At 51.2% G+C, this 24,236-nt stretch overlaps 8 protein-coding genes across 8 annotated transcripts; 4 read left to right on the top strand and 4 right to left on the bottom strand.

Moving 5' to 3' along the window:
* Positions 1-184: 184 nt before the first annotated feature.
* On the bottom strand, positions 185-1,431 carry PFICI_06890 (uncharacterized protein; the record flags this gene model as incomplete). Its single annotated transcript, XM_007835471.1, has 4 exons — positions 185-225; positions 281-596; positions 650-1,144; positions 1,369-1,431. The coding sequence occupies 4 exons, from the start codon at positions 1,429-1,431 to the stop codon at positions 185-187; spliced, it is 915 nt and encodes a 304-aa protein (XP_007833662.1).
* Positions 1,432-3,808: 2,377 nt separating this feature from the next.
* PFICI_06889 (U3 small nucleolar ribonucleoprotein IMP4) lies at positions 3,809-4,820 on the bottom strand (the record flags this gene model as incomplete). Its single annotated transcript, XM_007835470.1, has 3 exons — positions 3,809-4,270; positions 4,327-4,755; positions 4,815-4,820. The coding sequence occupies 3 exons, from the start codon at positions 4,818-4,820 to the stop codon at positions 3,809-3,811; spliced, it is 897 nt and encodes a 298-aa protein (XP_007833661.1).
* Positions 4,821-5,752: 932 nt separating this feature from the next.
* Positions 5,753-9,106, top strand: PFICI_06888 (Regulator of nonsense transcripts 1; the record flags this gene model as incomplete). Its single annotated transcript, XM_007835469.1, has 2 exons — positions 5,753-6,066; positions 6,127-9,106. The coding sequence occupies 2 exons, from the start codon at positions 5,753-5,755 to the stop codon at positions 9,104-9,106; spliced, it is 3,294 nt and encodes a 1,097-aa protein (XP_007833660.1).
* Positions 9,107-10,231: 1,125 nt separating this feature from the next.
* PFICI_06887 (uncharacterized protein) lies at positions 10,232-10,897 on the top strand (the record flags this gene model as incomplete). Its single annotated transcript, XM_007835468.1, has 2 exons — positions 10,232-10,663; positions 10,826-10,897. 2 exons carry the CDS (start codon positions 10,232-10,234, stop codon positions 10,895-10,897), a joined length of 504 nt encoding a protein of 167 aa, XP_007833659.1.
* A 1,778-nt stretch (positions 10,898-12,675) lies between these two features.
* PFICI_06886 (uncharacterized protein) lies at positions 12,676-14,087 on the top strand (the record flags this gene model as incomplete). Its single annotated transcript, XM_007835467.1, has 2 exons — positions 12,676-13,194; positions 13,290-14,087. The coding sequence occupies 2 exons, from the start codon at positions 12,676-12,678 to the stop codon at positions 14,085-14,087; spliced, it is 1,317 nt and encodes a 438-aa protein (XP_007833658.1).
* A 937-nt stretch (positions 14,088-15,024) lies between these two features.
* Positions 15,025-17,146, bottom strand: PFICI_06885 (Mitochondrial import receptor subunit tom-70; the record flags this gene model as incomplete). Its single annotated transcript, XM_007835466.1, has 4 exons — positions 15,025-15,266; positions 15,321-15,794; positions 15,867-16,827; positions 16,958-17,146. 4 exons carry the CDS (start codon positions 17,144-17,146, stop codon positions 15,025-15,027), a joined length of 1,866 nt encoding a protein of 621 aa, XP_007833657.1.
* Positions 17,147-18,359: 1,213 nt separating this feature from the next.
* PFICI_06884 (uncharacterized protein) lies at positions 18,360-19,264 on the top strand (the record flags this gene model as incomplete). Its single annotated transcript, XM_007835465.1, has 2 exons — positions 18,360-19,069; positions 19,156-19,264. 2 exons carry the CDS (start codon positions 18,360-18,362, stop codon positions 19,262-19,264), a joined length of 819 nt encoding a protein of 272 aa, XP_007833656.1.
* A 1,941-nt stretch (positions 19,265-21,205) lies between these two features.
* On the bottom strand, positions 21,206-22,701 carry PFICI_06883 (uncharacterized protein; the record flags this gene model as incomplete). Its single annotated transcript, XM_007835464.1, has 3 exons — positions 21,206-21,292; positions 21,357-22,299; positions 22,385-22,701. The coding sequence occupies 3 exons, from the start codon at positions 22,699-22,701 to the stop codon at positions 21,206-21,208; spliced, it is 1,347 nt and encodes a 448-aa protein (XP_007833655.1).
* Positions 22,702-24,236: the final 1,535 nt, after the last annotated feature.

The following is a 24,236-nucleotide window of genomic DNA, read 5'->3' as shown; positions in this document are numbered from 1 at the left end:
GATAAGGCCAGAGATTAAGTGTGAGTTTAGTACTGATGATTTTTTTGAATCCAATGCCATGAAAGGATGACGTCCCTTTCTCAATGCTGCTTGCCGCGGTTCCGCCGCGAGCGGAAAGTTATGTTGCCGGCGTCGTTTGGGTATAATATAAAAATGTAGACGACGCCTCAATGTGCTCCCAGATTTATTTGTGACCGCAATTGCCGGGTTGTGTGCAGACGACACCTGAATGTGTAATTAGCTACGAGTAGAGAAGCACTCATAGACGAGGAATACGTACCTGCGGCAACAGCCACGACAATAATAATGATGAGAATAGTGACAAGCAGGCACCACCACTTGAGCTTTCTTCGGTTGCGAGCGCTCTTGATGCCCTTGCCGACGTGCACGTTACCCTCCTCGGTCCACTTCTGGGTGTTCTCGGCATTGTTCTCGGCGGCCTGGACAGCTACCTCTTGCTGCTCAACAAGCACGGCAAGGTCTTGGAACATGCTGGCAAGCTCAATCAAGGTCTGCTCGATGCGCTGGAGCTCGTTGTGGCGGGCACGAACATTGCCCAGGACGGAAGTAGCCTGTCCGGTACGGTTGGTGCGCAGCTAGATGCAAGATTAGCTTTCCTATTCTCCATGAATGAATACAGAATACCTACAGCGGTCTGGAAGACTCCCTCATTGCCCCAATCGGCTTCAGTGGCCTGGCGCACCTCGTCCTCAGAAGCATCAGGGTTCACAATACGATACTGACGGGCAATCTGGTCGCGATAACGCTGGCGGTACTGGCTCTCCTCCTGCTGGTAGGCGCGAAGCTCACGCTCAAAGTTGTTCTTGAGAGTGGCGACTTGCTGCTCCTTGAGCCCCTTGCTGCCGTCGGTAGTGCGGCTTGCATCGGTAGCGAGGAACTTCAACTGGTCGCGAATGCCGCCGTTCAAGGTCTGGGTCTCGGCGACGACGCGCTCGAGCTGCTGAGCCGACAATCCGCCGTCCGACTCGGCGAGGGCGCGCTGGTGAAGGGATGCAATGGCCTGAACATTGGTAGTCAAGGTGCCAATCTGTTCGCGCAGGTGACTAATCCGCTGCAGGAAATCTTGTTGCGTAAGAGTAACAGCGCCATGTGGTTGCTGGGGGTATGATTGCAGCTCATGTTCCTGCAAGCGAAGAGATAATCAGCTCACGGTCTTGCACGTATATTGAAATGTCTGTTGTTTTTGTTTGATTTGGAATTTTTTTCTATCCCTGCGCGACTCCATGGCAACAATTGTAGGCGTCGCTTGACGATCTCGCGACACAAATCTGTTCGTTTTGGTCCGCTGGTTGCGCAGAATGGGTCGAGTGATTGATTGGATTGATTGAATGGCGGAGCGCTGCTTACTTGACCCCCATAACCTTGGTCGGCGGACCCGTACGGGTTGCTCTGGTATTGATTGTAAGACATGATGATGCCTTGACGATAATACTATCTCTGCCGTTGTATTTTTTTTCTTTTGCGGTCGCAGTTTTGATGCGGTCGTTGGACAGGCGCTGGTTTGGGGAAAATAGACCGTGTTTGTAGGCAGGGTCGAATGCCTGTGCGTGCGTTGCGAACGAAAGGAAAATGGAGATGTTGGGATGATCACAATTGAGAAAAGCAGCTGATTTCTGAGTGAGGCAGTTGCTTGCTGACTTGGCTTGGCGACTTGCCCTGAGCTTTGCCTGCTTCCTGGCTCTCGCTCTCACTGGCTCGTGCTGGGGCAAAATGGGAAATGACGTCTCGTCTTAACGAGGAATAGGATGCAATGCGACAGGCACTTGGCTTGAAACTTGTTTTTCTTTTTATTTCCCTTTTTTTGCCGACCGGAGATAATACGCCCAGCAACCGATTGTGGTCAAGATGGTATGTATCTTGATGCAAAAGCAATTAATCAATGGAGAAAAGAAGTAGTGGTTGGTAGTGGTGATGATGATGTTGGGGGGGTTACAATTTTAAGGCCACCACGACGGAATGGTCGGGAATGCTCAATGTTGCATATGCTGCAGCCTGTTGGAATGGATGGAGGTAGTGAGCACTGTGAGCGAGAGAAATGGGCTGAGGCGCGGCAATGTCGTTTACTTAAGGTCCTTCGTTTTCGTCTTTGGCACAGCGCCGGTCGCTCTATGTGTACCCGGCGTGGCTCAAAATGCCATGGCAAGACACTAGTGCAATGCAAGTTGTACGTGGGTTTACGCATAGTAGTACAGCACTGACAGAAAGCTGCTGCTGATATTGGATACCCTACAACCAGAGCCTGGCAAGGTGTTGACGGCCAGGCCGCAGAATAGCTCTCTCCTTCCCACACACTGTCTCTTTGCTTGATCAGAGCTGCGGGTCTTCGTGAGCTTCCTACGGATCGTCGTCAGGTGGCTAATGTAGGTACACACTACGCCGCAGGGCTGCTTGCAGGTCAACACAGTGTACTCTCAGCTCTGTAGCGTCATGTCATGTTTTATTATTCGACACCATGTACCATGTGTAGATAGAGGCGGCGGGGCAGTGAGCGGGCTCCAGGCAAACGCATAAGGAGGTAAAAGATACGGTGTGGGCTTGGGATTGCCGCCGGGAAAACCAACAAGAGGCACAAGACAAGGAGAAGGACCAAAAAATTCTATCGTGCTGATCCGCCCCCTACCTGGGATTGTAAGCGGCAACCATGAGCCAAAAATAAGCACAGCCTGCCCAGGGGCGGCCTATCCCATGGTTCATACGTCTGTCGTTTTCGTGGCTGTGGGCTGCTTGATTGCTTGGCATCCTAGAGAATTGGGCAAGCTTTACTAACTTTAGGTAGTTCCCCAGACCCTGACAAGCCTGACAATAAACGGTCCGTCAATCATCAGCGGAAACATATTGCGTGTCCAAGTTGCCGTAGGACTTTACTATATCGGCCTATATTCCGGACCGTGTGGTTCTATTCAACTTGCACCAGTACACAGATAGTATGTCTTTGGGTGAATCCATGGCACTAGCTAACCTCCAGAAAGGTTACTGCGTACAGCAACTTGTCATCGCTCTTGACCCAGTCTGCTTTAATGCGCCGAAAATGTTCAAGGGAGAAAAAAAGTCTCATACCAACCATTGTTACAGCGGTTGCCTGACCAGGCTGTCGGTAATGAAATCATCCTGATTTTCTATTGACTTGTTCTCGCTAGTCTAAGACTACATACATGATAAGAAGCATAACGCACAACACTATCTGGGACAGCGCTGCAGCCCGCATCATGATTGCAACCATGTGTAAGTCAATCTTGGAAACAGGAGTCATCTTGAACACTCTTCTTTCTCTCCGTCTCAGTTTATGAACATTCCAAACATCCCATTGTCGCGAATCTCTTGGAGAATAGACCCAGCTGTGCGACATTGGCGCTATCGCTATTCGCAGTAATTCTACATCGTTCCAGACTGCACTTTTATATCGCTCGAGGCGTCATGAGCGATGAATCTTATCGGATTTTATCGAAATGTGAGGAGTAGACCTGATAAGACTGTATAATCCGGCAAATCCGACCGAATCTTTCTTTCATGATGGGGCCTCACATAAGCACCGTTTCTCATTCCGGCAGGGCTTGCCGCAAGATGAATCTCATCTTGTTGGAATATGTGCTTGTCGAGGCTCTTGATAGCATTATTGCCAGGTATATGAGCTCAAGTTTGGGCACCACGCTTCAGATGTTATATGACCTGATATGGCGGTATGCCTGGATACGCCACGAGATTCAGCAGTCTCTTGTTAGCCACGTGTTTCTATGAACACGCGACTGGCATTAATAATCGTGCCAATCGACACTTGTTGGCGCAAGGCTTAAAGATATTCCTTCTTCCGACCAGTACGTGTATACTGGGTCAAATGCCATTCGACGTCACCATCCTTGTTCTCCAGAGTGCCGCTCCTGATCTCGAAAACTCGCATTGACATCCGAGGGCCGACTTCAGACAGCTCAACACTATCATGACCGGTGCGAACAAATACGTGATGCCGAACCTCGATGGTGTCGTCGATGTTTTGAAAGGTGATCACGCGGGAGCCAATCTTGTTCTTGCTTGTCAGGGGATCCCGGGGAGGGAAGATGTGTTTGAGAATCTTCACGACCCTCTTTCCTAGATTCGAGTTGAAGCCCTCAAATATCAGATGAGGATACGACTCGGAAACAGTACCGCGGATAGAGTTTGGTATGTCGTGCCGCAGAACAACATTGTGTAAAGAGAAGCTGATGGTCGGTCCATGAGGAAAGTGAGATATGCTCATTGCGGTCGGCGTACCACGCTTGATCATGGTCAGTCTAGATTCATGCAAGGCTGTCCGATCGCAACGAAACTTACATGTTCATGTAGCAGCACCACATCAGACAGACCAGCGGCCTGAGCAGATCTTGTCAAGTCCGGCAGGATGAGGTTGCCACGGTTGAGGCGAATGGCAGTGGGCAAAAGTAATCGAACTTCTTTGGCAAAAGCGGCCAATCTTGCAGACGGATCTCTACTGGTGGTGACAAGGACTCTTGGATCAACGATTCCAGAGAGTTGGGAATATTCGTCGTCGAGGTCAAGCTCTTCATTGACAGTGCGATCGGGACGCGATTCGTCGTAGGCGTAGTCTTTGCGCAGTTCCTTGTCGTTGGCAATGGAGGAATCTAAGGGCTTTCCCGTGGCCAGGGATGCCCTAAGCTTTGCTCTCTTTTCACTAATCTCGGCGTCGCGAAGGGTCATAGCCCTCCTGTAGAGGTAATCGCGCCTCTGGCGGGCTTGTTTGCGCTGAAATAACAAAATGTCAGCACACGCAATCAAACAACAAACTGCCGGCCAAAACCTACAATCATGACGGAATGATGCCCTGCGCAAAAACAACTGAATTCGAAAGTAGGTGTACTGGTATAGCTGGGGGTTAGCGTTGTATTGGCACAGGTGACAAGAATATCAAGAACGGTACTCGATGTTGGACTTTGTAGTATGGTAGAAGCAAAGGTCTTGAATATAAAAAACGAGCCCCGCCAAAAATTATCGAAGCAGAAAAAAAGCTTAGCAGGGATTGGTCGCCAATGCTTGGGTTCCTAGCAGATCCAGCAAATGGGGGTGCCCGGAGTCCGTGCTATCGCTGCTTATCAGGCGGCTTTTCAAGGGCCAAAGGTGTAGTGAACGCAGCTGCGGCTTTGTACCCAGACCCACTATTAGCACCTGCAGCCCACTAAGGTTTGTTCGCTTCCATTCCTCCATCGACGCACCTAACAATCAGCCGAATCGCATTTGATTTTGACTGATCCCCCCAAACCACCAGAGCCTCATCGACGACAAGATTTCCTGCCGAACGTACGGCGAGCAGGTCAGGATCGCATGGGACCGCCCTAGGTGTCGACACTCCCTTCCGCACGCAAGACGTCCAGCGATGTGATCCGTCCATCTCTTGTCTCTCTCCCCACAGTCACCCAAACATTGGATCCCTTGAAGCCGCCCAGTTAGGCTTTCACAGAGGCCGTCCACGATTCTCTGCTTCATACCTGAAGGTACAGTCGCTTTCTTCATCCTTCCCTTCCGCCTTGTGCTTTTGGGTGTTCACTCCCCAATTTGACTTTTCAGACCTACAATTCCAACGTCGATTATCACCTTGTCCCGCGCCCTGACCACAAGGTCCTCGTTTTTGCCCCTCTACCTACATTACATATATCCAAAGACTGCTGGCGCTGGCTGACCACTGCTGACACACAACAGCAACCACGTTCCTGTCTCAACTTTTCACACAGTTCCCTCCACCGCTATGGAGGGCGCCTTCACTCACGTCGGCAACCACCTGATCTCCGACTCTGCTGCCGCCATCAATGCCGGTGACGACGATCTTTCCGCACTCGACCACGATGAGAGTTTATTGTATGGTACCAAGTTTGCGGGTCGCAAAGGTCTAGGAGGCCTTGGCAACGCCAGACGCCGCGACGATGATGACAATGGTACCGAAGCTGCGTTTGATGATGATGAGATAAGCATGGCGAGCATGCCTATCGGCGCCATGAAGGATCTCGCCATCACCAGGGCTACACCCGACGAGGAAAAGAAGTTGCCCGCTCATGCCTGCGCGTAAGTCCACATGGGCTATCAACCTTTGCGCCCAGATGCCTAGCTAACTTTTTCTTACAGTTATTGCGGAATCCACTCGCCTGCCTCAGTTGTCAAGTGTCTTGCGTGCAATAAGTGGTTCTGCAGTGCTCGCGGCACCGCCAGCTCCTCTCATATTGTTAACCATCTCGTCCGCGCTCGACACAAGGAGGTTCAGCTTCACCCCGAGTCCACCCTCGGCGACACTATTCTCGAATGCTACAACTGCGGTACCAAGAATGTCTTCCTTCTCGGTTTTATTCCTGCCAAGTCCGACACGGTCGTTGTTCTACTTTGCCGACAGCCCTGTGCCGCTTCGACCTCCACAAAGGATATGAGCTGGGACATTTCGCGTTGGCAACCCCTTCTCGAGGACCGGGCCTTTTTGCCTTGGCTTGTCACTCCTCCATCCGATCACGAACAGCTCCGCGCACGCCACTTGAGTGCACCCATGATCGCTAGATTGGAGGAGATGTGGAAGGATAATGCTTCAGCCACAATCCACGATCTCGAAAAGGCAGCCAGTATCGATGACGATCCCGCCCCGGTCTTGCTCAAGTACGAAGACCCTTACCAGTACCAGAATATCTTTGGCCCCCTAGTCAAGATGGAATCGGACTATGACAGAAAGCTGAAGGAGGCGCAGTCCGAAGACGGTCTGGTCGTTCGATGGGACAAGGGTCTTAATGACAAGCATCTTGCTAGCTTTACGTTCCCCAAACTCGAGTCTGGCGATGTCAAGCTCGCTGTCGGCGATGAAATGCGACTCAAGTACAAGGGCGAGCTTCGTGCGCCTTGGGAGGGTGTTGGCTATGTGATCAAGATCCCCAACAACCAATCTGACGAAGTCACTCTGGAACTGCGCAAGACCGGCAACGACAAGAGTGTGCCGACTGAATGCACTCACAATTTCTCTGCGGATTATGTCTGGAAGGCGACCTCCTATGACCGCATGCAGGCTGCCATGAAGCAGTTTGCGGTTGATGAGATGAGCGTATCGGGATACATTTTCCACAAGTTGCTTGGTCACGAGGTTGCCGTTGCTCCGTCAAAGACTCAACTTCCCAAAAAGTTCAGCGTTCCAGGACTGCCAGAACTCAACGGCAGCCAGATTAGCGCTATCAAGAGTGTCTTGTCGAACCCTCTGAGTCTGATCCAGGGACCTCCCGGAACGGGCAAGACTGTCACATCGGCTACAATCATCTATCATCTAGCTAAAATGAACAGCAGCCAGGTTCTCGTCTGCGCCCCGTCGAACGTTGCCGTCGATCAGCTTTGCGAACGAATCAATCTGACCGGACTTAAAGTTGTGCGTCTCACAGCTAAATCTCGCGAGGATGTCGAGTCTTCCGTGAGCTTCCTTGCACTTCATGAGCAAGTCCGAATGCTTGACAGCAACCCAGAGTTGGTCAAACTCATGCAGCTGAAGTCAGAAGTCGGTGAATTGGGAAGCAACGATGAGAAGAAGTTCAAGCAGCTTACTCGCGCTGCTGAACGTGAGATTCTCGGCAATGCTGATGTCGTTTGTTGCACTTGTGTTGGTGCTGGTGACCCACGCCTCGCAAAGATGAAGTTTCGCAACGTCTTGATCGACGAATCTACCCAGTCTGCCGAGCCAGAGTGCATGATCCCATTGATTCTAGGCTGCAAGCAGGTTGTCCTCGTGGGTGACCACAAGCAGCTGGGCCCCGTTATTATGAACAAGAAAGCTGCCAAGGCCGGTCTCAACCAGTCGCTCTTTGAGCGTCTCGTTCGCCTTGGCCTTACGCCAATACGTCTGAACATTCAGTATCGAATGCATCCCTGTCTATCCCAGTTTCCCTCCAACATGTTCTATGACGGCTCCCTCCAGAATGGTGTCTCTGCCCCTAGCCGAATCCGTAAGGACGTTGATTTCCCTTGGCCAGTCGCAGAAATGCCAATGATGTTTTGGTCCAACCTCGGCAACGAAGAAATCTCAGCCTCTGGAACATCATACCTTAACCGAACGGAGGCTACCAATGTCGAAAAGATTGTCACCCGGTTCTTCAAAGCCGGAGTGCGTCCTGCAGATATTGGTGTCATTACGCCGTACGAGGGACAACGGAGCTACATTGTCAATGTCATGCAGAACACGGGCACCTTCAAGAAGGATTCCTACAAGGAGGTTGAAGTTGCATCTGTCGACGCTTTCCAGGGTCGTGAGAAGGATTTCATTGTCCTATCGTGTGTGCGTTCCAACGATAACCAGGGCATTGGTTTCTTGTCCGACCCACGTCGTCTCAATGTTGCTCTTACTCGTGCCAAGTACGGTCTTGTCATCATTGGCAACCCCAAGGTTCTCTCGAAGCACGACCTGTGGCACCACCTCCTTGTTCACTTCAAGGAGCAAAAGTGCTTGGTAGAAGGTGCACTCACCAACCTGCAGACCTCTCTTTTGCAATTCAGCAAGCCCAAGAACAACTTCCGTCAACGTCCAAACCAATTGGGTTATGTTTCTGGCGGCTATGCTCGTGATGGGCAGCACCATAATTCTGCCATGTCCGTTCAAGACTTCGACTCGGGATCCATGATGTCGTACATCCCCGATGATGTTTCAAGCATTCACAGCTCGACTCTTGGTGGCGCCGGACTCGGAAATACTGCCTTCCCACAAATGTTCTCCTCGTTCAACCCCGATCAATGGCCGGGTTTGCCTGGGTTCAACGGCCCGGGCGGTCGTCTGGGAGGTAAGCGCGGCGCTCGCGGCGCCGAGAGTGTGGCCGGTGAAAGCGTTGCTACCTCAGAGTACACGGATGCCAGTGCATCTGTCATTGGTGGCAGAGGCGTTGGACAAGGTGGCGCGAGCCTCGGCGCTGGACTTCACGACGCCCTTCGTTCCTCGCGACCTGCTTCCTACTCACAGTCCGATCGTCTTAAGCAGTATGTCGAGAGCTCTGGCCGCCCAGGTTATGCGAATGGATACGGCAACCGTCGTTTTGACGACGACGAGAAGAGCATTAGCACCGCCTTCGCAAGTCAGATTGGTGGCGGGTTCGACTGATTGCGCATTTCAACCACACAAGTTCCGTAATCTTGTGTAATACCGCTATATGACTTATCCGGACGACGGAAAATGAAGTCAACTTGGTCTTGACAACACCATTTCCGGCTTGGAAGTGCAGATCATCCATCGGCATCTCAGCAGACTTCTTGTAGTCTTTGCTGCAGAACTTGGATCGGCCATGCCTTGCGCTCTTCAGTCAGCTCCTCAAACCGGCTCAACCACTGACGACAACGTGGCGCTTTGCTCAAGGAACGCCAAAGTGCCAGTTGGTCAGTAAACAACTCCGCAAGGGGATTCCTGGCAGCGATATCGCCCTTGAAAACGCTGCTTGGACGTTTTGTGGCCCTGGATCTTGTGAGGAGGTCTCCGGTTCACAACAGATGTTCAATCTGTTCGGATAGCCGCAAAAGATGTGGTCAGGCTGCTCGGAGGGACGCATGTGCCCGAGCTATGCATAATGTGGCACTCAGTCTCTGAAGAGGCTGGCGAAAAAGCCCATGACCCAACTCGACAATAGCTCGTGTCCCAGAGCTCTTGCGATACTTCATTTCGCAAATCATTGATAGATAGATTGACATTGGTAACAACACACGCTCATTAATACACACTCGTTTGCCATATATTTGTCCTGATTATGATAATGTGTTGATGACAGACTCTAGTATTAGGCAATATGATTGATGAATTAATTATTGATCCATCATTACGTGCTCTCGTAAAGTAAAGTCGTTGGCGCAGTTCATGATACTTCGTGACGAAGATAAACGGGAGAGCTCTTTGCGGGACAGTGGAGATCCTCCGTCAAAGCCTTTCCCCCAAACCTAGAGGCTAACATATACACCCAACCTTGAGTCTCTCACTTTCGCCGTGTTTAGATGGAAAGGACAGATACGAAAAGCTCGTCAACTAGGTTGGGTAAGTAGACCAATTCTCTCATAAATAATTGACCCGCTTCCGAATTCGGGGCTGTACGGATTTCAAGAGGACGCGTGGGTCACCTGCCACCCTTCTCGATAATATTGAACCAACAACGATCTGAACGTAGCACCAAGGGTTATTCGATCCGGCTAATCATCGAAAGAACAGACATCTGAAGAAAAGAAATACAAGAAAGACGTGACCATGGCAACCCGCAAGGTCCGATTCGATTTCCAATGCGACCGCACGCTGACCTTTCAGCACGACGTGCCCGCCTCTCTCGTGGGGCCCAACGCGGCCATGGCGCCGGATTACCGCGACGGCTACGTCCAGGCGGTGCTGCCGGTGATGCGGGCGCACAGCGACGAGTGCATCGCGGCGTCCAACCCCGTCTGCGCCGTGTGCGAAAAGGCGCCCACCAAGTCGGTGCTGACCACGCCCATGTCGTACCTGCACCTCCAGGAGCCCCTGGTGGCGGTGCTCGTCACGCCCGTCTGCGAGAAGCCCAAGTGCAGCACCGATGGCCAGCGTCATGTCGACGCCATGCTCGCCGAGGTGCTGGGTATGCCCGAGGGTGAAGTCGTCTCTAGAGACGGTGTCGGCAAGCCGAGTAAGATCTCTCGCAACGCTCAATGTGTAAGTGCTTTTTTCTTTCCTTCTTTTTCTTCAATACGTGTTATTCTTTCTGCAAATCCGACAAGTATTGGAGGAATCTTTTCCGTTGACGGCCGCGGTCATTATGAAGTCTATATAAATGCAAAAGTTGGGATATGAAGCTGACATAATTCACCTCACAAGCCCTGCGGTTCGAGCCGCAAGTATAAGAAGTGCTGCGGAGCTGCGTCGACGGATGAGTCGACTACTGTTTAATGACGACTTGAATCAGGTCTTGTATTACTATTATGGAAGAGTCAATGTAGAGACCAAGGCGCACAATTCTCGATCTACAATCACGGAATTGAGAAGACTGATGGCTGGGTCAAGTACCAAGACTGATGAGTTTGTTGTTGTGCAAGTGCCTGGTGGTCTGCGAATCTTGGTAGATGAACATAACAATATCCAAGCCTGATGGCCAGCTTCGTATCAAGGAAACTACCGCCCTGGCAAACATTGAATGCTCAAAAATATTAGAGCCTTAACAAGGATTACGGAATCCTCTTGGGAGAAACTGTTGTGTAATTCTGGTGGTATAAATGATCTTGTGTGGCCAAGCTAAAACAACATACAAAGCCGTTTACTTGATGGCTTTATAGTGTATTTTATATGTGTCAAGGTTTATATATTGGCCATCAAGGTACTTGCTATGGATCGAATGATATGATACTAATAAATGCAAATGGTACTATGTATAAAGACGGAATTTTGAAATTCCAGATTGCCGAATAGATCAGGTATCAATCCCACGCCCTAAATAAACCTCTACAGACTTCAGAACTTTGGTTCTTCGTCTTTCTCAAAGAATATCGAGGCAAAGTCGTACAAGTGACGCGTGGCATCCGCCCGTGTATAAAAGTCGGATGTCTTCATACACCACTGAAACGACGAAGTGGCCCAAGATGCAAAACTCTTCGACTCGTCCCGCTGTAGGCAAGGGGGAAGAGGCAAGAAGCCAACAAAGAGAATGACCAAAATCGCCATGTTGAGGACGTGGATATTTGATGGCTTTAGTCATGACAACACAAGATTGATGCCAGATGTACGTATGCGACAAACACTAGAGCTCTGTACTGCCGATGCTGGGGGGATGCGCAAAGCCAATCAATAGCGTCCGTCCCGGGGTCAGCGGCCCCAAATGGCAATCAAGTCACCTCAAGCCTGAGGATCGAACTCCAGTGCGGCGGTGCGGGTGACGCCGCCTCTTCCGTCTGGTCTACCTGATTTTACGTAGACCCGAAGGGCCATAGAGTGCCAGCAGCCAGCTAATTCGGTTCAGTATTAGCTGGCAACGGCGCTACAGGGGACCCCGTGGCTCCGCTGATTCCCACCCGACAACCCGCGAGACCCCTCGAGACCCTTTCTTACAGCGTGGCCTAGCGGGGGCTCGGGCATAAGCCAGACAGCTTACAGGCTCACAATGCGCGCCTGCTGCGTGTGCCAAGGAAACACTGGCACAGGGAGTTGTAGTAGTTGCCTCTCATGAATGTTGGAAACGAGGGTATTCTCGGGCCTGTGTCTGCACGGATTCCGGATATCATCTTGGGATATGTATACTACATGGTACTCTGTAGTCTGACCTCGTATCTGACTACCGTTGCCCACTCACTTCGTATTTGCAGGGGAGAAAAAAGAACCCTCCATATATTCCTATCTACTTGGGTGGCGTCCATTGATATACCTATCAGCTACCTACCTAGCCACTATCGTCTTGACGTCCCAGCTTGGTCTCCTTGATTTATTACCAACCTTGCCTAGTACTTTATTACATCATCCCACTCCCCGTCAGCGCTTCGTTCGTACGGTCTCAAGTTAGCATCACAAACCCCTCTCCGTGTTTCGAGTGCTACAAACGCAAAGAATCCTCGAAAAAAAAAACCCATAATACCCTTTGGCACTCGACAAACTAGACTTGCCTGGAAATCTGGGATACGAGGTCTTGCAAAAAGCCTTTTGACTCTCAAACTCAATTCAGTCACACTTGGCATAACGATATGGCTACAGTAGATCCGTCCCCCGCCACATCGGTTCCAGGGGAAGCAGCCCCGATGACGGAGCATGATACTACTACGATTGCAGGTGCAACTCCTGCTCAACAGACGGAAGCACCAAAAGGACAATCACAACAGCAGCAGCCGACGAGGATAGATACCGCAGCTGCATCGGCAACCGCCCAGACGCCAGCATCGAATCATGGATCACCCACAACGACGACAAAGTCCCCCATAACGGGCGCCATGTCCTCGTCTCCCGTCGACATTCAGAGCGTCAAGGGCCTCGGCGACGCCACTGCTGAAGGGGCTATCCCCTCTCAGGACGATACCAACCCGCTGGACTTTCACGGCGACGTGCAGACCAACAATAGTCTGCCTACCCCGGAGACGCTGCGCAAGCTCGAGCAGTACACCGTCCTTGATGAGAGCGGCAAGTCGCGCCCGTTCAAGAGCTTGTACACGGGTCCCAATGTGGCGCGCCGGGTCTTGATCATCTTTATTCGACACTTTTTCTGTGGTGTAAGTGGCCTCGAGTTTCTCGGATTTCTGATCTTTTCTTCCCCCCTATCTCTCTCCTCTCTTTCAAGAGAATACTTTTACTCACATTGCTGTAGAACTGCCAAGAATACCTGCGCCAGCTCTCAGCCGCCATACCGCCGGAGCGGCTCCTCCAGCTGCCCGTGTCGACCTCGATCGCCGTCATCGGCTGCGGCTCGCCCAAGCTCATCTCGGCCTACCTGCGCGAGACGGGGTGTCCGTACCCCGTCTACGCCGACAACACACAGCACCTGTACCGCGAGTTGGGCATGATCCGGACCCTGTCGGCGGGCGACCGCCCCGCCTACATGCAGAACCGCAGCATGGCGCAGACGGTGGTCTCGGGCATCACCCAGGCCCTCAAGCAGGTCAAGAGCGGCCTCATATTGCAAATGGGCGACCAGAAGCAGGTCGGCGGCGAGTTTCTGTTTGAACCCACGTCGCGGGACGTCGAGAGCCCAATCGCCACGCCGCACGACCATCCCGTTACCACGACGGCTGCCGCGGCCGCCCACGATCACAGCGGCCTGCTCCACGAAGAGGACTGTCCCGCCAACGGTCACCACGACGAGCCCAGCGAGGACAAGACCATTACCTGGTGCCACCGCATGCGCAACACGCGCGACCACGTCGAGATCCCCGAGCTCATGGACGTGCTAGGCCTCGAGGAGGAGGAGGTTCAAAACCGACCCCCCTCGCTCGACAATGCCGCCGGCTCGCAAAAGTCGGGCAAGCACGGCGACCGCTGGGCCAAGGCCTCGCGGACACGCAAGGGCACCGGCTCGAGCATGGCCAGTCGCATGAGCCGCATGAGTTTGGATGCCAAGGCCTGGCAAAGACCACACCCGCCGCCTGTGGACGAGGTTGAGAAGTGAAAGCCACTCCCAGAGTTGATTCAACGCTGAAACTCGAGACGGAATCTAAAGAGACGTAAAAGTTTTCACCCTGGAGGGAGAAAAAAAAAAGGTGTGATCTATATGCACACAAAGACGCCAACATTGGCCCTTATTGCATTTTCTGTTATACTGCTGTTTATTTTTGGCCAACAAAAGAGCGATGGATGATGATACCTCTTCAAAGCATTATTTCGTAGTCGGTAAATAAGAAGGAAACGATCTGATTCAAATTTGCAACTTGGCCAATATTTGTTGCTGATCCATGTATGGATGAAATGGACACACTTGTGCTCCCCTGGGCGAAACTCTATTGGGTGTGTTGGCCATGTAAGCCTTGGGGCTGGGATGAATTCGTGACAGCCTTGAAATGTGGTGAAACATGATAGTATGGTTATATATATATAAAAGCACCTGCGGGCATTTATATGTGCTTATATCGGTAAAGACGTTCGGGGACTATATTTACGTAACAAATTTGGCTACTGACTGAAGAAGGAGGAGGAGTATATTACGTCTGTATCAAAAAAGTGTACAATCGAGGACCCAATTTTTTTCGTTTTGCAGAGTCCCAGCCGCAGTGCAGTAGTCAGTCAGGCCAACGCCGGTACAGTACAACAGCTCCCAGAATGCACAGCACATTAACCCATCCTACAAGCTTGGCAACTAGATTCGCAGAACCACCTCGAGGGCCTTGCAGCATGAGGCACATTCCAACCTTGCTACAACCCCCAATCGCTCTAGAATGTCCTGCATTTTAGGTTTCGACCTGGGCGACGATCCAAAACCCTCACCACACACCATTTTACACGACAAGATCTGCACGAGACTTGTCCAATATCAAAATACAACCCGCGTTAGGGAAGGGTAGTGGTCAAATGTATATCACACCCCATGGCCTTTAACTGACAGGTTTCCTCTATCGACCAGGGAAACCACCTCCCATACCGGCAGACAGCTTGGCAGCCAGCTGGGGATACTTCTCTTGGACTTGGAGTTGCGTACGTGTAGCCTCGGCATAGGACAAGGCATTGACAATCTCTCCGGGTGTTCTGGCCAGCTCGGCAGCACGCTCAAAGTACTTCAGGGCGTCAATGACCTTTCCTTGTTGCAAAAGGAGCTGAGCCATGGTGGCAACAGCAATATCGCACTCGGGATCAACTAGAATATGGTCAACGTTTGTCATATCGTGGCATAGCGTGATGTGCAACTTACTAATCAAGGCCTTTTCGCACAGCTTCTCAGCCTCGGTAAACTCTTGCTTCTGTTGGAACAGAGCGAGAGCCTTGTTGATGAGAGGCAGCACGTTCATGGCCATAGGCTTGGTTTGCTTCTCCATCTCCATAGCGGTATCAAACTTCTGGATAGCCTCCTCGAACTTGCCCTGGTCGAGCAGCAGCTCACCGTAGTAGTTGTAGACATCCGGCACCTTGTCAAAGTTCTTGACACACCTTCTGAAGGTGGCCATGGAGGACGCTATCGAGCCCATCTTGTACTGGGTGACACCAAGCTGAATGTGAGAGAAGATGAAGGTGGTATCGAGATCGATGGACTTTTGGTAATCCTTGGCGGCCTCTTGGAACTCGCCGTGGATAAAGTGCAGTTGCGCGCGGTGGTAGTAGATATCGGGATCCTGGTCGTTCTGTTGAACGGCCTTCTCAAGATCGTCAGCAGCCTCAGCCCGCTCGCCTGGATAGTATTGTCAGTAACTACTTGCAATGCCACGGTGAATGATGGGTTCTAGGCGGGATAAAGTCTTACCTCTCTCAAGGCGCATGCTTGCACGTTTGACGTAACTCTGAGTCAACGACGGGTCAATCTCAATGCTCTTATCCATATCGGCCAGTGCCTGCTCCTGGTTGCCCTTGAGGCATCTAAAGGTACCGCGCATGTTGTAGGCGAGAGCCTCGAACTCGCCGAGGTCGCCCAGCTCCAATGCCTTCTCAAAGGCAGTGGCAGCCTCCTCGTAACCCTCGTGCGTCTTGCGCTCCATTGCTCTCAGACCCGCCTGGAGCTGTCCCTTTCCGGTGTTCAGGTCCAGCTCGTTGGAGTCTTCCAAACCAGCAGGGCGGTCCTTGGCGCGGAAGCTCTGGATGTAGTTGGCGACAAAGGTCGGGCTAGGAAGCTTGTTGGGGTTCTTGGACTTGATGATATCGTCGGCCTTGACCTCGGCGACCTTCTTCAAGAGTCGCTCAACGGAGTTAGCGCTGGACTCGTTCTTGAACTCATCGATGATGCAGCTAGCAGTGAAGTCCAGGAGAGCCTCGCTGTACTGTTCGAGGTGCTCGTAAGCATTGGCGCGTCGGTTCAGAGCCTTGACGTAGGTGGGGTCAAGGTTAATGGCGGCAGTGGTGTCCTCAACGACGTTATCCCAGACGCTCAAGGCATTGTAGCAAGCAGCACGGTTGGAGTAGAAGATGGGGTCAGGCTTGCACAGAATAGCCTGAGAGTAGAGGCCGATGGCCTTGTTGTAGTCCTTGCTACCGTAGGCCTGGTTGCCGGCATTCTTGAGCTGTAATGCGTACTCCTTGCGCTTCTCATCGGAGAGAGTCGCGGCGAGTTCTGCGGTGATTTCGGGCAGCTCGTCGGCGGATTCCACGACTGCGGCCTTGGGCTTCTCGGGAGCAGCCTCAGCGGCCTTTTGGGCCTCTGCCTGGCGCTCGGCCTCTTTCCGTTTCCTCTTCTCCTTCTTGCTGATCTTTGGTTGTGTGGTCTTGGGCTTCTGGATTGGTTTTACTGTTAGATACGTAGTTTATAGATGGGGGCGGTTCGAGTAGCATTGGGTTGGGCAGATGTGTTTTTTTTTCCCCCCTTCCTCTGCGTGGGGGGGCGCGGCGGCAGATTGTACGTACGGAATCGCTGTTGAGGTAGTATACAACACCGGCACCAGTGGCTACGAGGGTAACACCAGCAATGGTGTAGACGAGGGCCTTGTTCTCGGCGGCCCAGTTGGTGATGCGATCCCATGTGGAAGACTCTACGGGAACTGCGATGGGTCTGCCCGGAGGCATGGGTGCCGGGGCGGCGGAAGCACCTGACATTTTGATCGGGATTTGCGGGTTGGGAGACTGAGGTGGAAGTAGACGATGGGATTATCGACAGTCTGGACGGGGAGGAGTAGATGTAGAGTCGAGGGCGAGCGACAAGATTACAGAAGGCGATAAGGAATAACAAGCGGGAGAATTGTCCAACAACTCCTGATCCTTCCTCTGAATGGGAGTGAGGTGTGAGTGAGTTGCAGTGAGTGGCTCGATGATGCAGCAGGAGCTCGACCGGCTACGCGAAAACTTCTAAATTTCTGACCTACCTACCGGGCTAGCGCGACGTTCAATTCGGTAGCATTCGATTGATACCTTAGGTAAATCAATGGGGGTCCTGGTTAAGCACGGGCCAGATGACATATTTACTCAAGCCAGCTAAGGTAGTAGGTAGTTCCAATAGCTGTTAAGAGCTGACAAGCTAATCAATTGGCGCTCTTTTTTTTTTCTCCCTTATCGTTTTAGTGATCAACACGTCACGCAAAGTACTGGAGACCCGGCGACGTCACTATAGGTCCGCTATGTTTCCGTACATGGTACCCCAAAACCACAAGCAGATTTTGCGATGACCTCTCTGTGTGTAGTGTAACAACAGTCACTAATGATTCGCCTTGAGTCTAAGACAATTCAGGGCGTTTTTTGTTATTATTTTTCAACAGAAGTAATATTTCACACGTGCTTTAGAGGGGCTTCCGAGACGCAGTCTGTAGTAGTGTAAGACGATTACTCTAAAAGTCGGACCATTATGTACTCACTGTGCACTGCTTGTGAGTCCGACTACCAGAAGGCCTCTCATTGCCCTGGCAGACTCCCAGCAAGCGATTTATCAGCTGTCCTCAAATCAATACAACAACTTCAATTGCCCTTTCAATCCGACTCATACGCAAACGTATGCAGTCACTGGCTGTCCTTGAAATGTAAAGGATACAAAAATGCCACTCATTGTGTTGAAATTTTTGTTGCATATGTATATACTATCATTAATGTATGGTGAGTGATATCTACAATTGTACGTATCCGCTATCCGCTTTCCCGCTGTTAGTGGACCATGTAAAGGCCCAGAGCTCAGAAGCCGTCTGTTTCTACCATGACCTGCATGAAAAGGTTCCAAGGTGACTTGATGCAAGTGAGATGCCGTCTCGCTGATACCCTTCAGAACATATGGACTGTTTGCAAATAATGACCAAATCTTACTCGCAAATATAACAAGAAAACCATGGATGAGTTTCGGCTGTTCACATCGATCCGCTATGATCCCATTCTGCTTGATACACCAAAGCAGCAACATCTCAACACCACGGAATGGAACCGCGCAGTCTCGTCCCCATGGTACATGCTGGATTACCACCGGGACCGCATGCTGAAAGCGGCGGTGCACTTTGGCTGGGGCTCTGCTGTCGCCCAGCTCGCTGGTCCCGAGGGCTTGAAAAGGCTCAATGACTTTTTGGAGCCCGTGGCCACGTCTGCAGGGTCAGCCGTTCACCGCGTAAAGATCACAATAGGCAAGGACGGCAAACTGGGCTACGAGTCCGGTCCGGCCTCGCAGACTGGACTACAGAATCTTTTTCCTGCTCACCTTCCTGCGCCTAGGGAAGAAGAGGTTGCGGCAAATGCACCGCAGAGGCAGCCCGAGTTTGAGGTATACGTGGATAGTGCGTCTACCTCCCAGACCGAATTTACACATTACAAGACCACCAAGAGGCAAATGTACGACGATGCGAGGAAACGGTATTCCCTGAGCCCGGCCGATGCCAAGGAGGTTCTACTTGTCAACCCAAGGGACAGCTCAATCATGGAAGGAAGCATCACGACTCCGTTCCTCTGGCGCAATGGTAGATGGGTCACGCCACCCGTATCCCATATCTTCCAAGAGGGCATGGGAAGTGGCGGGAATGACGGTACTACGAGAAGATGGGCTTTGGAAAGGTGAGTGTCACTGACCGGACCACATTATAACATTGTCATTGTGCTTTTCATTCTCGGCGCAACACCCGAACTGACAGGAAACCCAGAGGACTTGCCGTCGAGGAGGTTGTTCTTGCTGACAGCCTCTGCGATGGCGAAGAGTGCTGGATCAGTAATGGTGTGCGAGGCTTCATCTTTGGCAGGATCAAGCTTTGAAAGTCAAGCGTAAACGAGCATTAGAAGCATTTGACACTGATTTGGAGACACTTGCATCAGAGGATGCTCCCCGATTACTTGTTGATGCGGCTGGAGAACAGTATATGCAACATATGGCGTTATAGGACTTCCATTCCCAACCATTCTGCTTGAACCACATGGCCGCCAACTATTCTAAAAAAATAATTTTGATACTCTTCAAGTAAAGCTATTTGACAAACTGACCTTGAATGAACACATGACGCCATCTGTATTAATATAGTAGTAAGTTTCAGAAATACGAGCACCAAAATCACCAAGCCTTTACAAACGGCTTCAAGGTACAAATATCAGGATAGCGGATATCCATCATATTATCGTGACCCTCAAGCATGTTTCGGCCCCTTTGCGGTATGTTTCTCAGCAACTATGCAAAAGATACTGCCATCATAAATGCGCCTCATGTCATCCTCCTTCATCATCCTGCCGTCTTTGGGCCACAACATCAAGTATGTAGCCAGCCCTGATCCTCCCAACTCAACGCCAACCTTTTCTGAAGCACATCAAGTCAATACGCAAGGGAATACTCATATTCAAAGATGTTGCCTCCCCAGCCAACAGCATAAGTGTCGGCCAACGCTTCGACCGAAATATGTTTGTATAAGCCTCGAATCTTTTTGTCTGGGCTCGCTCCTCTTTGGAAGCAACATCCTCCGCCTTTAATTCATCCCAAGTAGCAAGTATATACAAAAGAAAAAAGACTCACTGATAAGCCGCTGTCCCGTGTGCAACCGGGCCACATCACCCAGGGTCCTGTAACCCCGACCCTCGGCATACTTGGCAAAAATGTCCTCAAACTTTTGGGGCAATATACAAATCGGCCTTCGGTATCATAGGTGCCGCTATCACTAACCGTGCTTGTCCCTGTGCACGCGTCCGAGAAAGACACGAGAAAAAGGGAGGTCCGGCAGCCACCCAAACACTGTCGGGTAGGCAAAAGTTGGCGCGGATGATGACCACGGCCACCAAGGATAGCAGGGCCCCAAAGCAGAGCTTTGTGACACCCGACAAAGGTATCTCGGGGCCAGGTGATGCCGCCTTTATCCTGAAGATCGCGGATAGTGACATTGTTCAGTGACAGGAACTGTCTCGATCGAGATAACAATATGAGGGTGTGTACTGCCGTTGGTAGTGGCAGTGTTTACTTTTCCAGGCATGGCGTTGTTTTCTCTCTACGCTCCGTGACTTTTATCATCAACGCCAAATATCATGAGAGTTCAATGCAGAAAAGCTATCCAAGTAAACCAAATCGAAGAAACGCTTGTTACTTGTCAGCAATCTTACACAAGGCGTGCATGTCATCAATTCGCACCATATGATACACTCCAGAGGCTCATGACTGCCCAGGTACAATTACGTCATATATAACCTGGTTCGGAGGATGTGCCCCTGGCGCTCTTTACTATGAATCTGGTCTCGCCGCAATCTTTTAGGTGCTTGCACTGCGTCTCTGAAAACAAAGAAGAGGGAAAATGGACAAAATCCATGCCCTTTTCTTACAGTTGTATCTCGAGCCAATCGGAAACAAAGTCCATGTCCGTCACATGCTCGGCTCGAGCCGGGAGTAAGAGGCTTACCTAGCCGACCGATATGGCGATCGGTCTGGGGGGTTTGCCGAAGGGAGATCGACACCCGGGATACTGCATGTATTTGAGGTGATTTGTTCCTATTTTCATTGCGCCCTCGATAACACAATTCAGTGTGTCATGTATTACTCGTTCATCATGAATTCATGCCTGTTCTAATAAAGGAAGCGTGAAATGTATTAAACTGATATGTATACTAATCATTCCTAATTAGAGAAACTAAACCAAGCAGACCAACAAATCGCTGACGGGGTCTCATGTGCTCCTTTAGTCCATGGAACATAAGGGTGCTCCTACGGGAGTGAAGTATAAAGGCTTAGGAAGACGTGGTCGGAGGCGTCAGATTCTGAGTATCCTCAATCTTTGGCACAACACCAAAACGCTTGTTGCCCTGATCCCAGATCTACAACAATTTATTAGCGTATTGAAAAGAAGGTGGTAGTTGCCAGGAGGGTATTGTCACTTACAGCGTATACGCTCTTCAAGAAGCTGTCACCAAGGATATCAAAGTCGAGATCACCGCGGGACTGTACACCACCGTACCATGTGTTTTCGTCAATGGGCGCAAAGACGAGGTCCTCCTTCTGAATGACAAACTCCTTGTCGCCCACGGCCACACTGAAGTCGGGGAGGTCGGCGGCCTTGACGCTGGTGGGGATGGTCCAGCCCTGCTGCTGCGAGTCGTACTTGGCACCCTTGATTTGCTTGTACAGGGCCGTGCAAACATCGTCGGAGACGAGAGCCAGAGTGGTGCCAGTGTCGGCGATGGCAGTGTTGCCCGAGACAGTGGTGGACTTGCCATTGATGGAGTATGAGGCCGAGGGGAATTGCCAGAATCCCTGAGAGTTGTCAATGTCGGTCCAATGGATCTCCTCGCCAGAAGCGGTGATGAGGTCCTGGTCAATGTAGCCAAAAGTGTAGAAGGACTCCTTGTTTTGATCGCGCTCGCTGTAAAATGCCGAGGTAAAGAGTTCGGACTCCTTGGGGATGTCCTGTTGTGTGATCATATTCTCAACAGGAGTGGGCTGAGGATCCGATTGAGACCCAGAAGTCACCGTGTTGATGGTGCCAAAAGCCAATCCCAGCAGTCCATCGCCAGTGCCCTGGGAGAACTGTGCCGACATGGTCTTTGCCAGCTCGACAGCCTGGTTCTCGACTTTGAGTCCGCCAATGGACACGGTATCAGTGCCGACGTCGCCCGAGGCGCTCGAGCCGTCGCCGTAAGAGATCTTCCAGGATTTGCCTGAGAGCTCCTTCCAAGTGGAAGACTTCTTTGGGTCAAAGACAGCATGGCCCTTCTGAGTGGACTTGCTCTGCTCGGTGGAAAAGACCCAAAGGTCGGCTGAACCAGTGTCAAAGTCCAGCTTGACTGTCTGGGCTGGCGTTCCGATATCAACTTCACAGAGGTACCTGTTGTGAAGTGAGCAATCATTTCACTTTTCTGACTGGTAGTGGGAGTCTGGAATCAAGGCCAGAGTCCAACATGTATACATACATTGAATCATTTTGCTGGTCATCAGCGGTAACTTCGCCAGTTTGGTCGTCATCGCCAGTCTTCTTGACGAGCACGCGCTGGTGGCGGAGTCTACCACCCACAGCCTTTTGGAATGATTCCGGGGCAAGGCCTCTCTGGACGACTTTGTTCTGGACAAAGTAAGGTCCTGGCTGTGTGGGTTGGAAGCCGAAGCGGTTCAGCAGGTAGACGTAGGACTTTGTGCCCTGCGCCTTGTAGTTTGCGTTCCGGATGGCCTTGACCTTTTTCAGGCCCAGGTTTTGGCGGAACTTGGTCTGCGCTGCGAAGATGCCCTCCATGGTGACGGGTGTATATTGCGGGCTTTCAAAATTCTAAAGGGAAGAGTCTGGAGAGTGATAATGCAGTAGAATAGGTGGATGGAGCTTTTTGGAAGATCAAATAGATCACGTAGTGGTCAATGAGGAAACAAGACTAGTCAGGACGAGCCAAGAAATGTGAGGAAGCGGCCTTTTGTATACCTCCGTTTCCTACCTTTCCGTGGAGTCTTCGGCAGTCGTCAAAGTGCTGCTCCTCTTTATCGTACCTTACCTGACCCGGCCAGGTACTATACATTTATGCGTGGCCAGAAGGTGCCCAGACTAGGCCAGGGTATGCGAGACAACATGTTCCTGCAGCTGGTCCGATGATGAACAACAACCTGTTTCGACGAGTGGCAAGCATGGATTCATTGTGGTTGTTTACTGGCAATGCCACACAAGAAAACTGGTAATCTGCACTTGCCGGGCGCCATATTCATTGCGTTAAGTCATCAAGTCGACATCATGCCAGGAGCGATCTTCAATGCATCCATGGAACGTCTGTCTGCAGCTAAAAGAGACCAGCCTTCACATTTTGTATTGATTTGATCTCGGGATTGGAGTTAGTGGACTGTGAAGTATTTTACTCTAGTACTGAGTGAGGTCCAAGCGTGTATATATTCCGTGCTTGCGGGGTGGGGGGTAACCAAGCATCAAGCCAAGCCTTGGTATTATCTGTATACTACTGCTATTACTAGTACTTGACTACCACCCTCCTCCCAGCCCATCACCTCGGGAACACCCAGCTCATGTGGCCTATATGCAGTGTGTGTGCAATGCCAAGGTGGCTACCAACTTATCATCAAGGTTGCGAGTAACATTTTACGCCTCACTATCGTTGTCTGCATCAAGTGGCCGCGTAGTCTCTCATTGCCATCTTTGCCTCTCCAAATAAAGACACGAGACAACAGGGATTCCTTTTCTGCACCGCATGAAAGAAAGAGAAGGGGGCAAAGCCTGACCGTGATAGTTACAATTCAGTTCACGCGCAGGGAAATGACGACAGATCTGCGACTCTAGCACAAGCGGTAGCACCACACTGTCTTTTGCTAATCCATGCGTTTTAACCCAGGTCTCGCCGTTTCGTCATCTTGCCTCAGTTGAGCTGGAGAGCAAGATCGACCGCTATCCAATAGATCACTTTCGGGAAATGGTCTGGAGCAGCGGCTGCGCATGATCCGGGGACCTCCCCTCCCCTCCCCTCCCCTCCCCTCCCCTCCCCTCCCCTCCCCTCCCTCCCGCCTGCCCGCCTGCCAGTCTTGAAATACGATAAGTACTATATCTGATGTATGGATATCAGGAACTTGTTTGCTTGGAGACAGGGGCAGCCAGTCCCACAGCATCGAGGCGGAGTTCCAGGTAGCGTGGTGCATAGTATCAAGTACGTAGCGCAATGTTACGGCAGATAACCTAGGTACTTGGATAATAAATACACCAGATTCCGGGAAACGATCGATATCAGAGACAAGAAGTCCTGGGTGTCAACTGTCCAAGACTCCAAGTACATAGTAAATAAA

Source organism: Pestalotiopsis fici (genome assembly GCF_000516985.1).
Source record: "Pestalotiopsis fici W106-1 unplaced genomic scaffold PFICI_Scf_4, whole genome shotgun sequence".
NCBI lineage: Eukaryota > Fungi > Ascomycota > Sordariomycetes > Amphisphaeriales > Sporocadaceae > Pestalotiopsis > Pestalotiopsis fici.
Note: the sequence above shows the minus strand (reverse complement) of the source record. Positions and strands in the feature narration are given on the sequence as shown.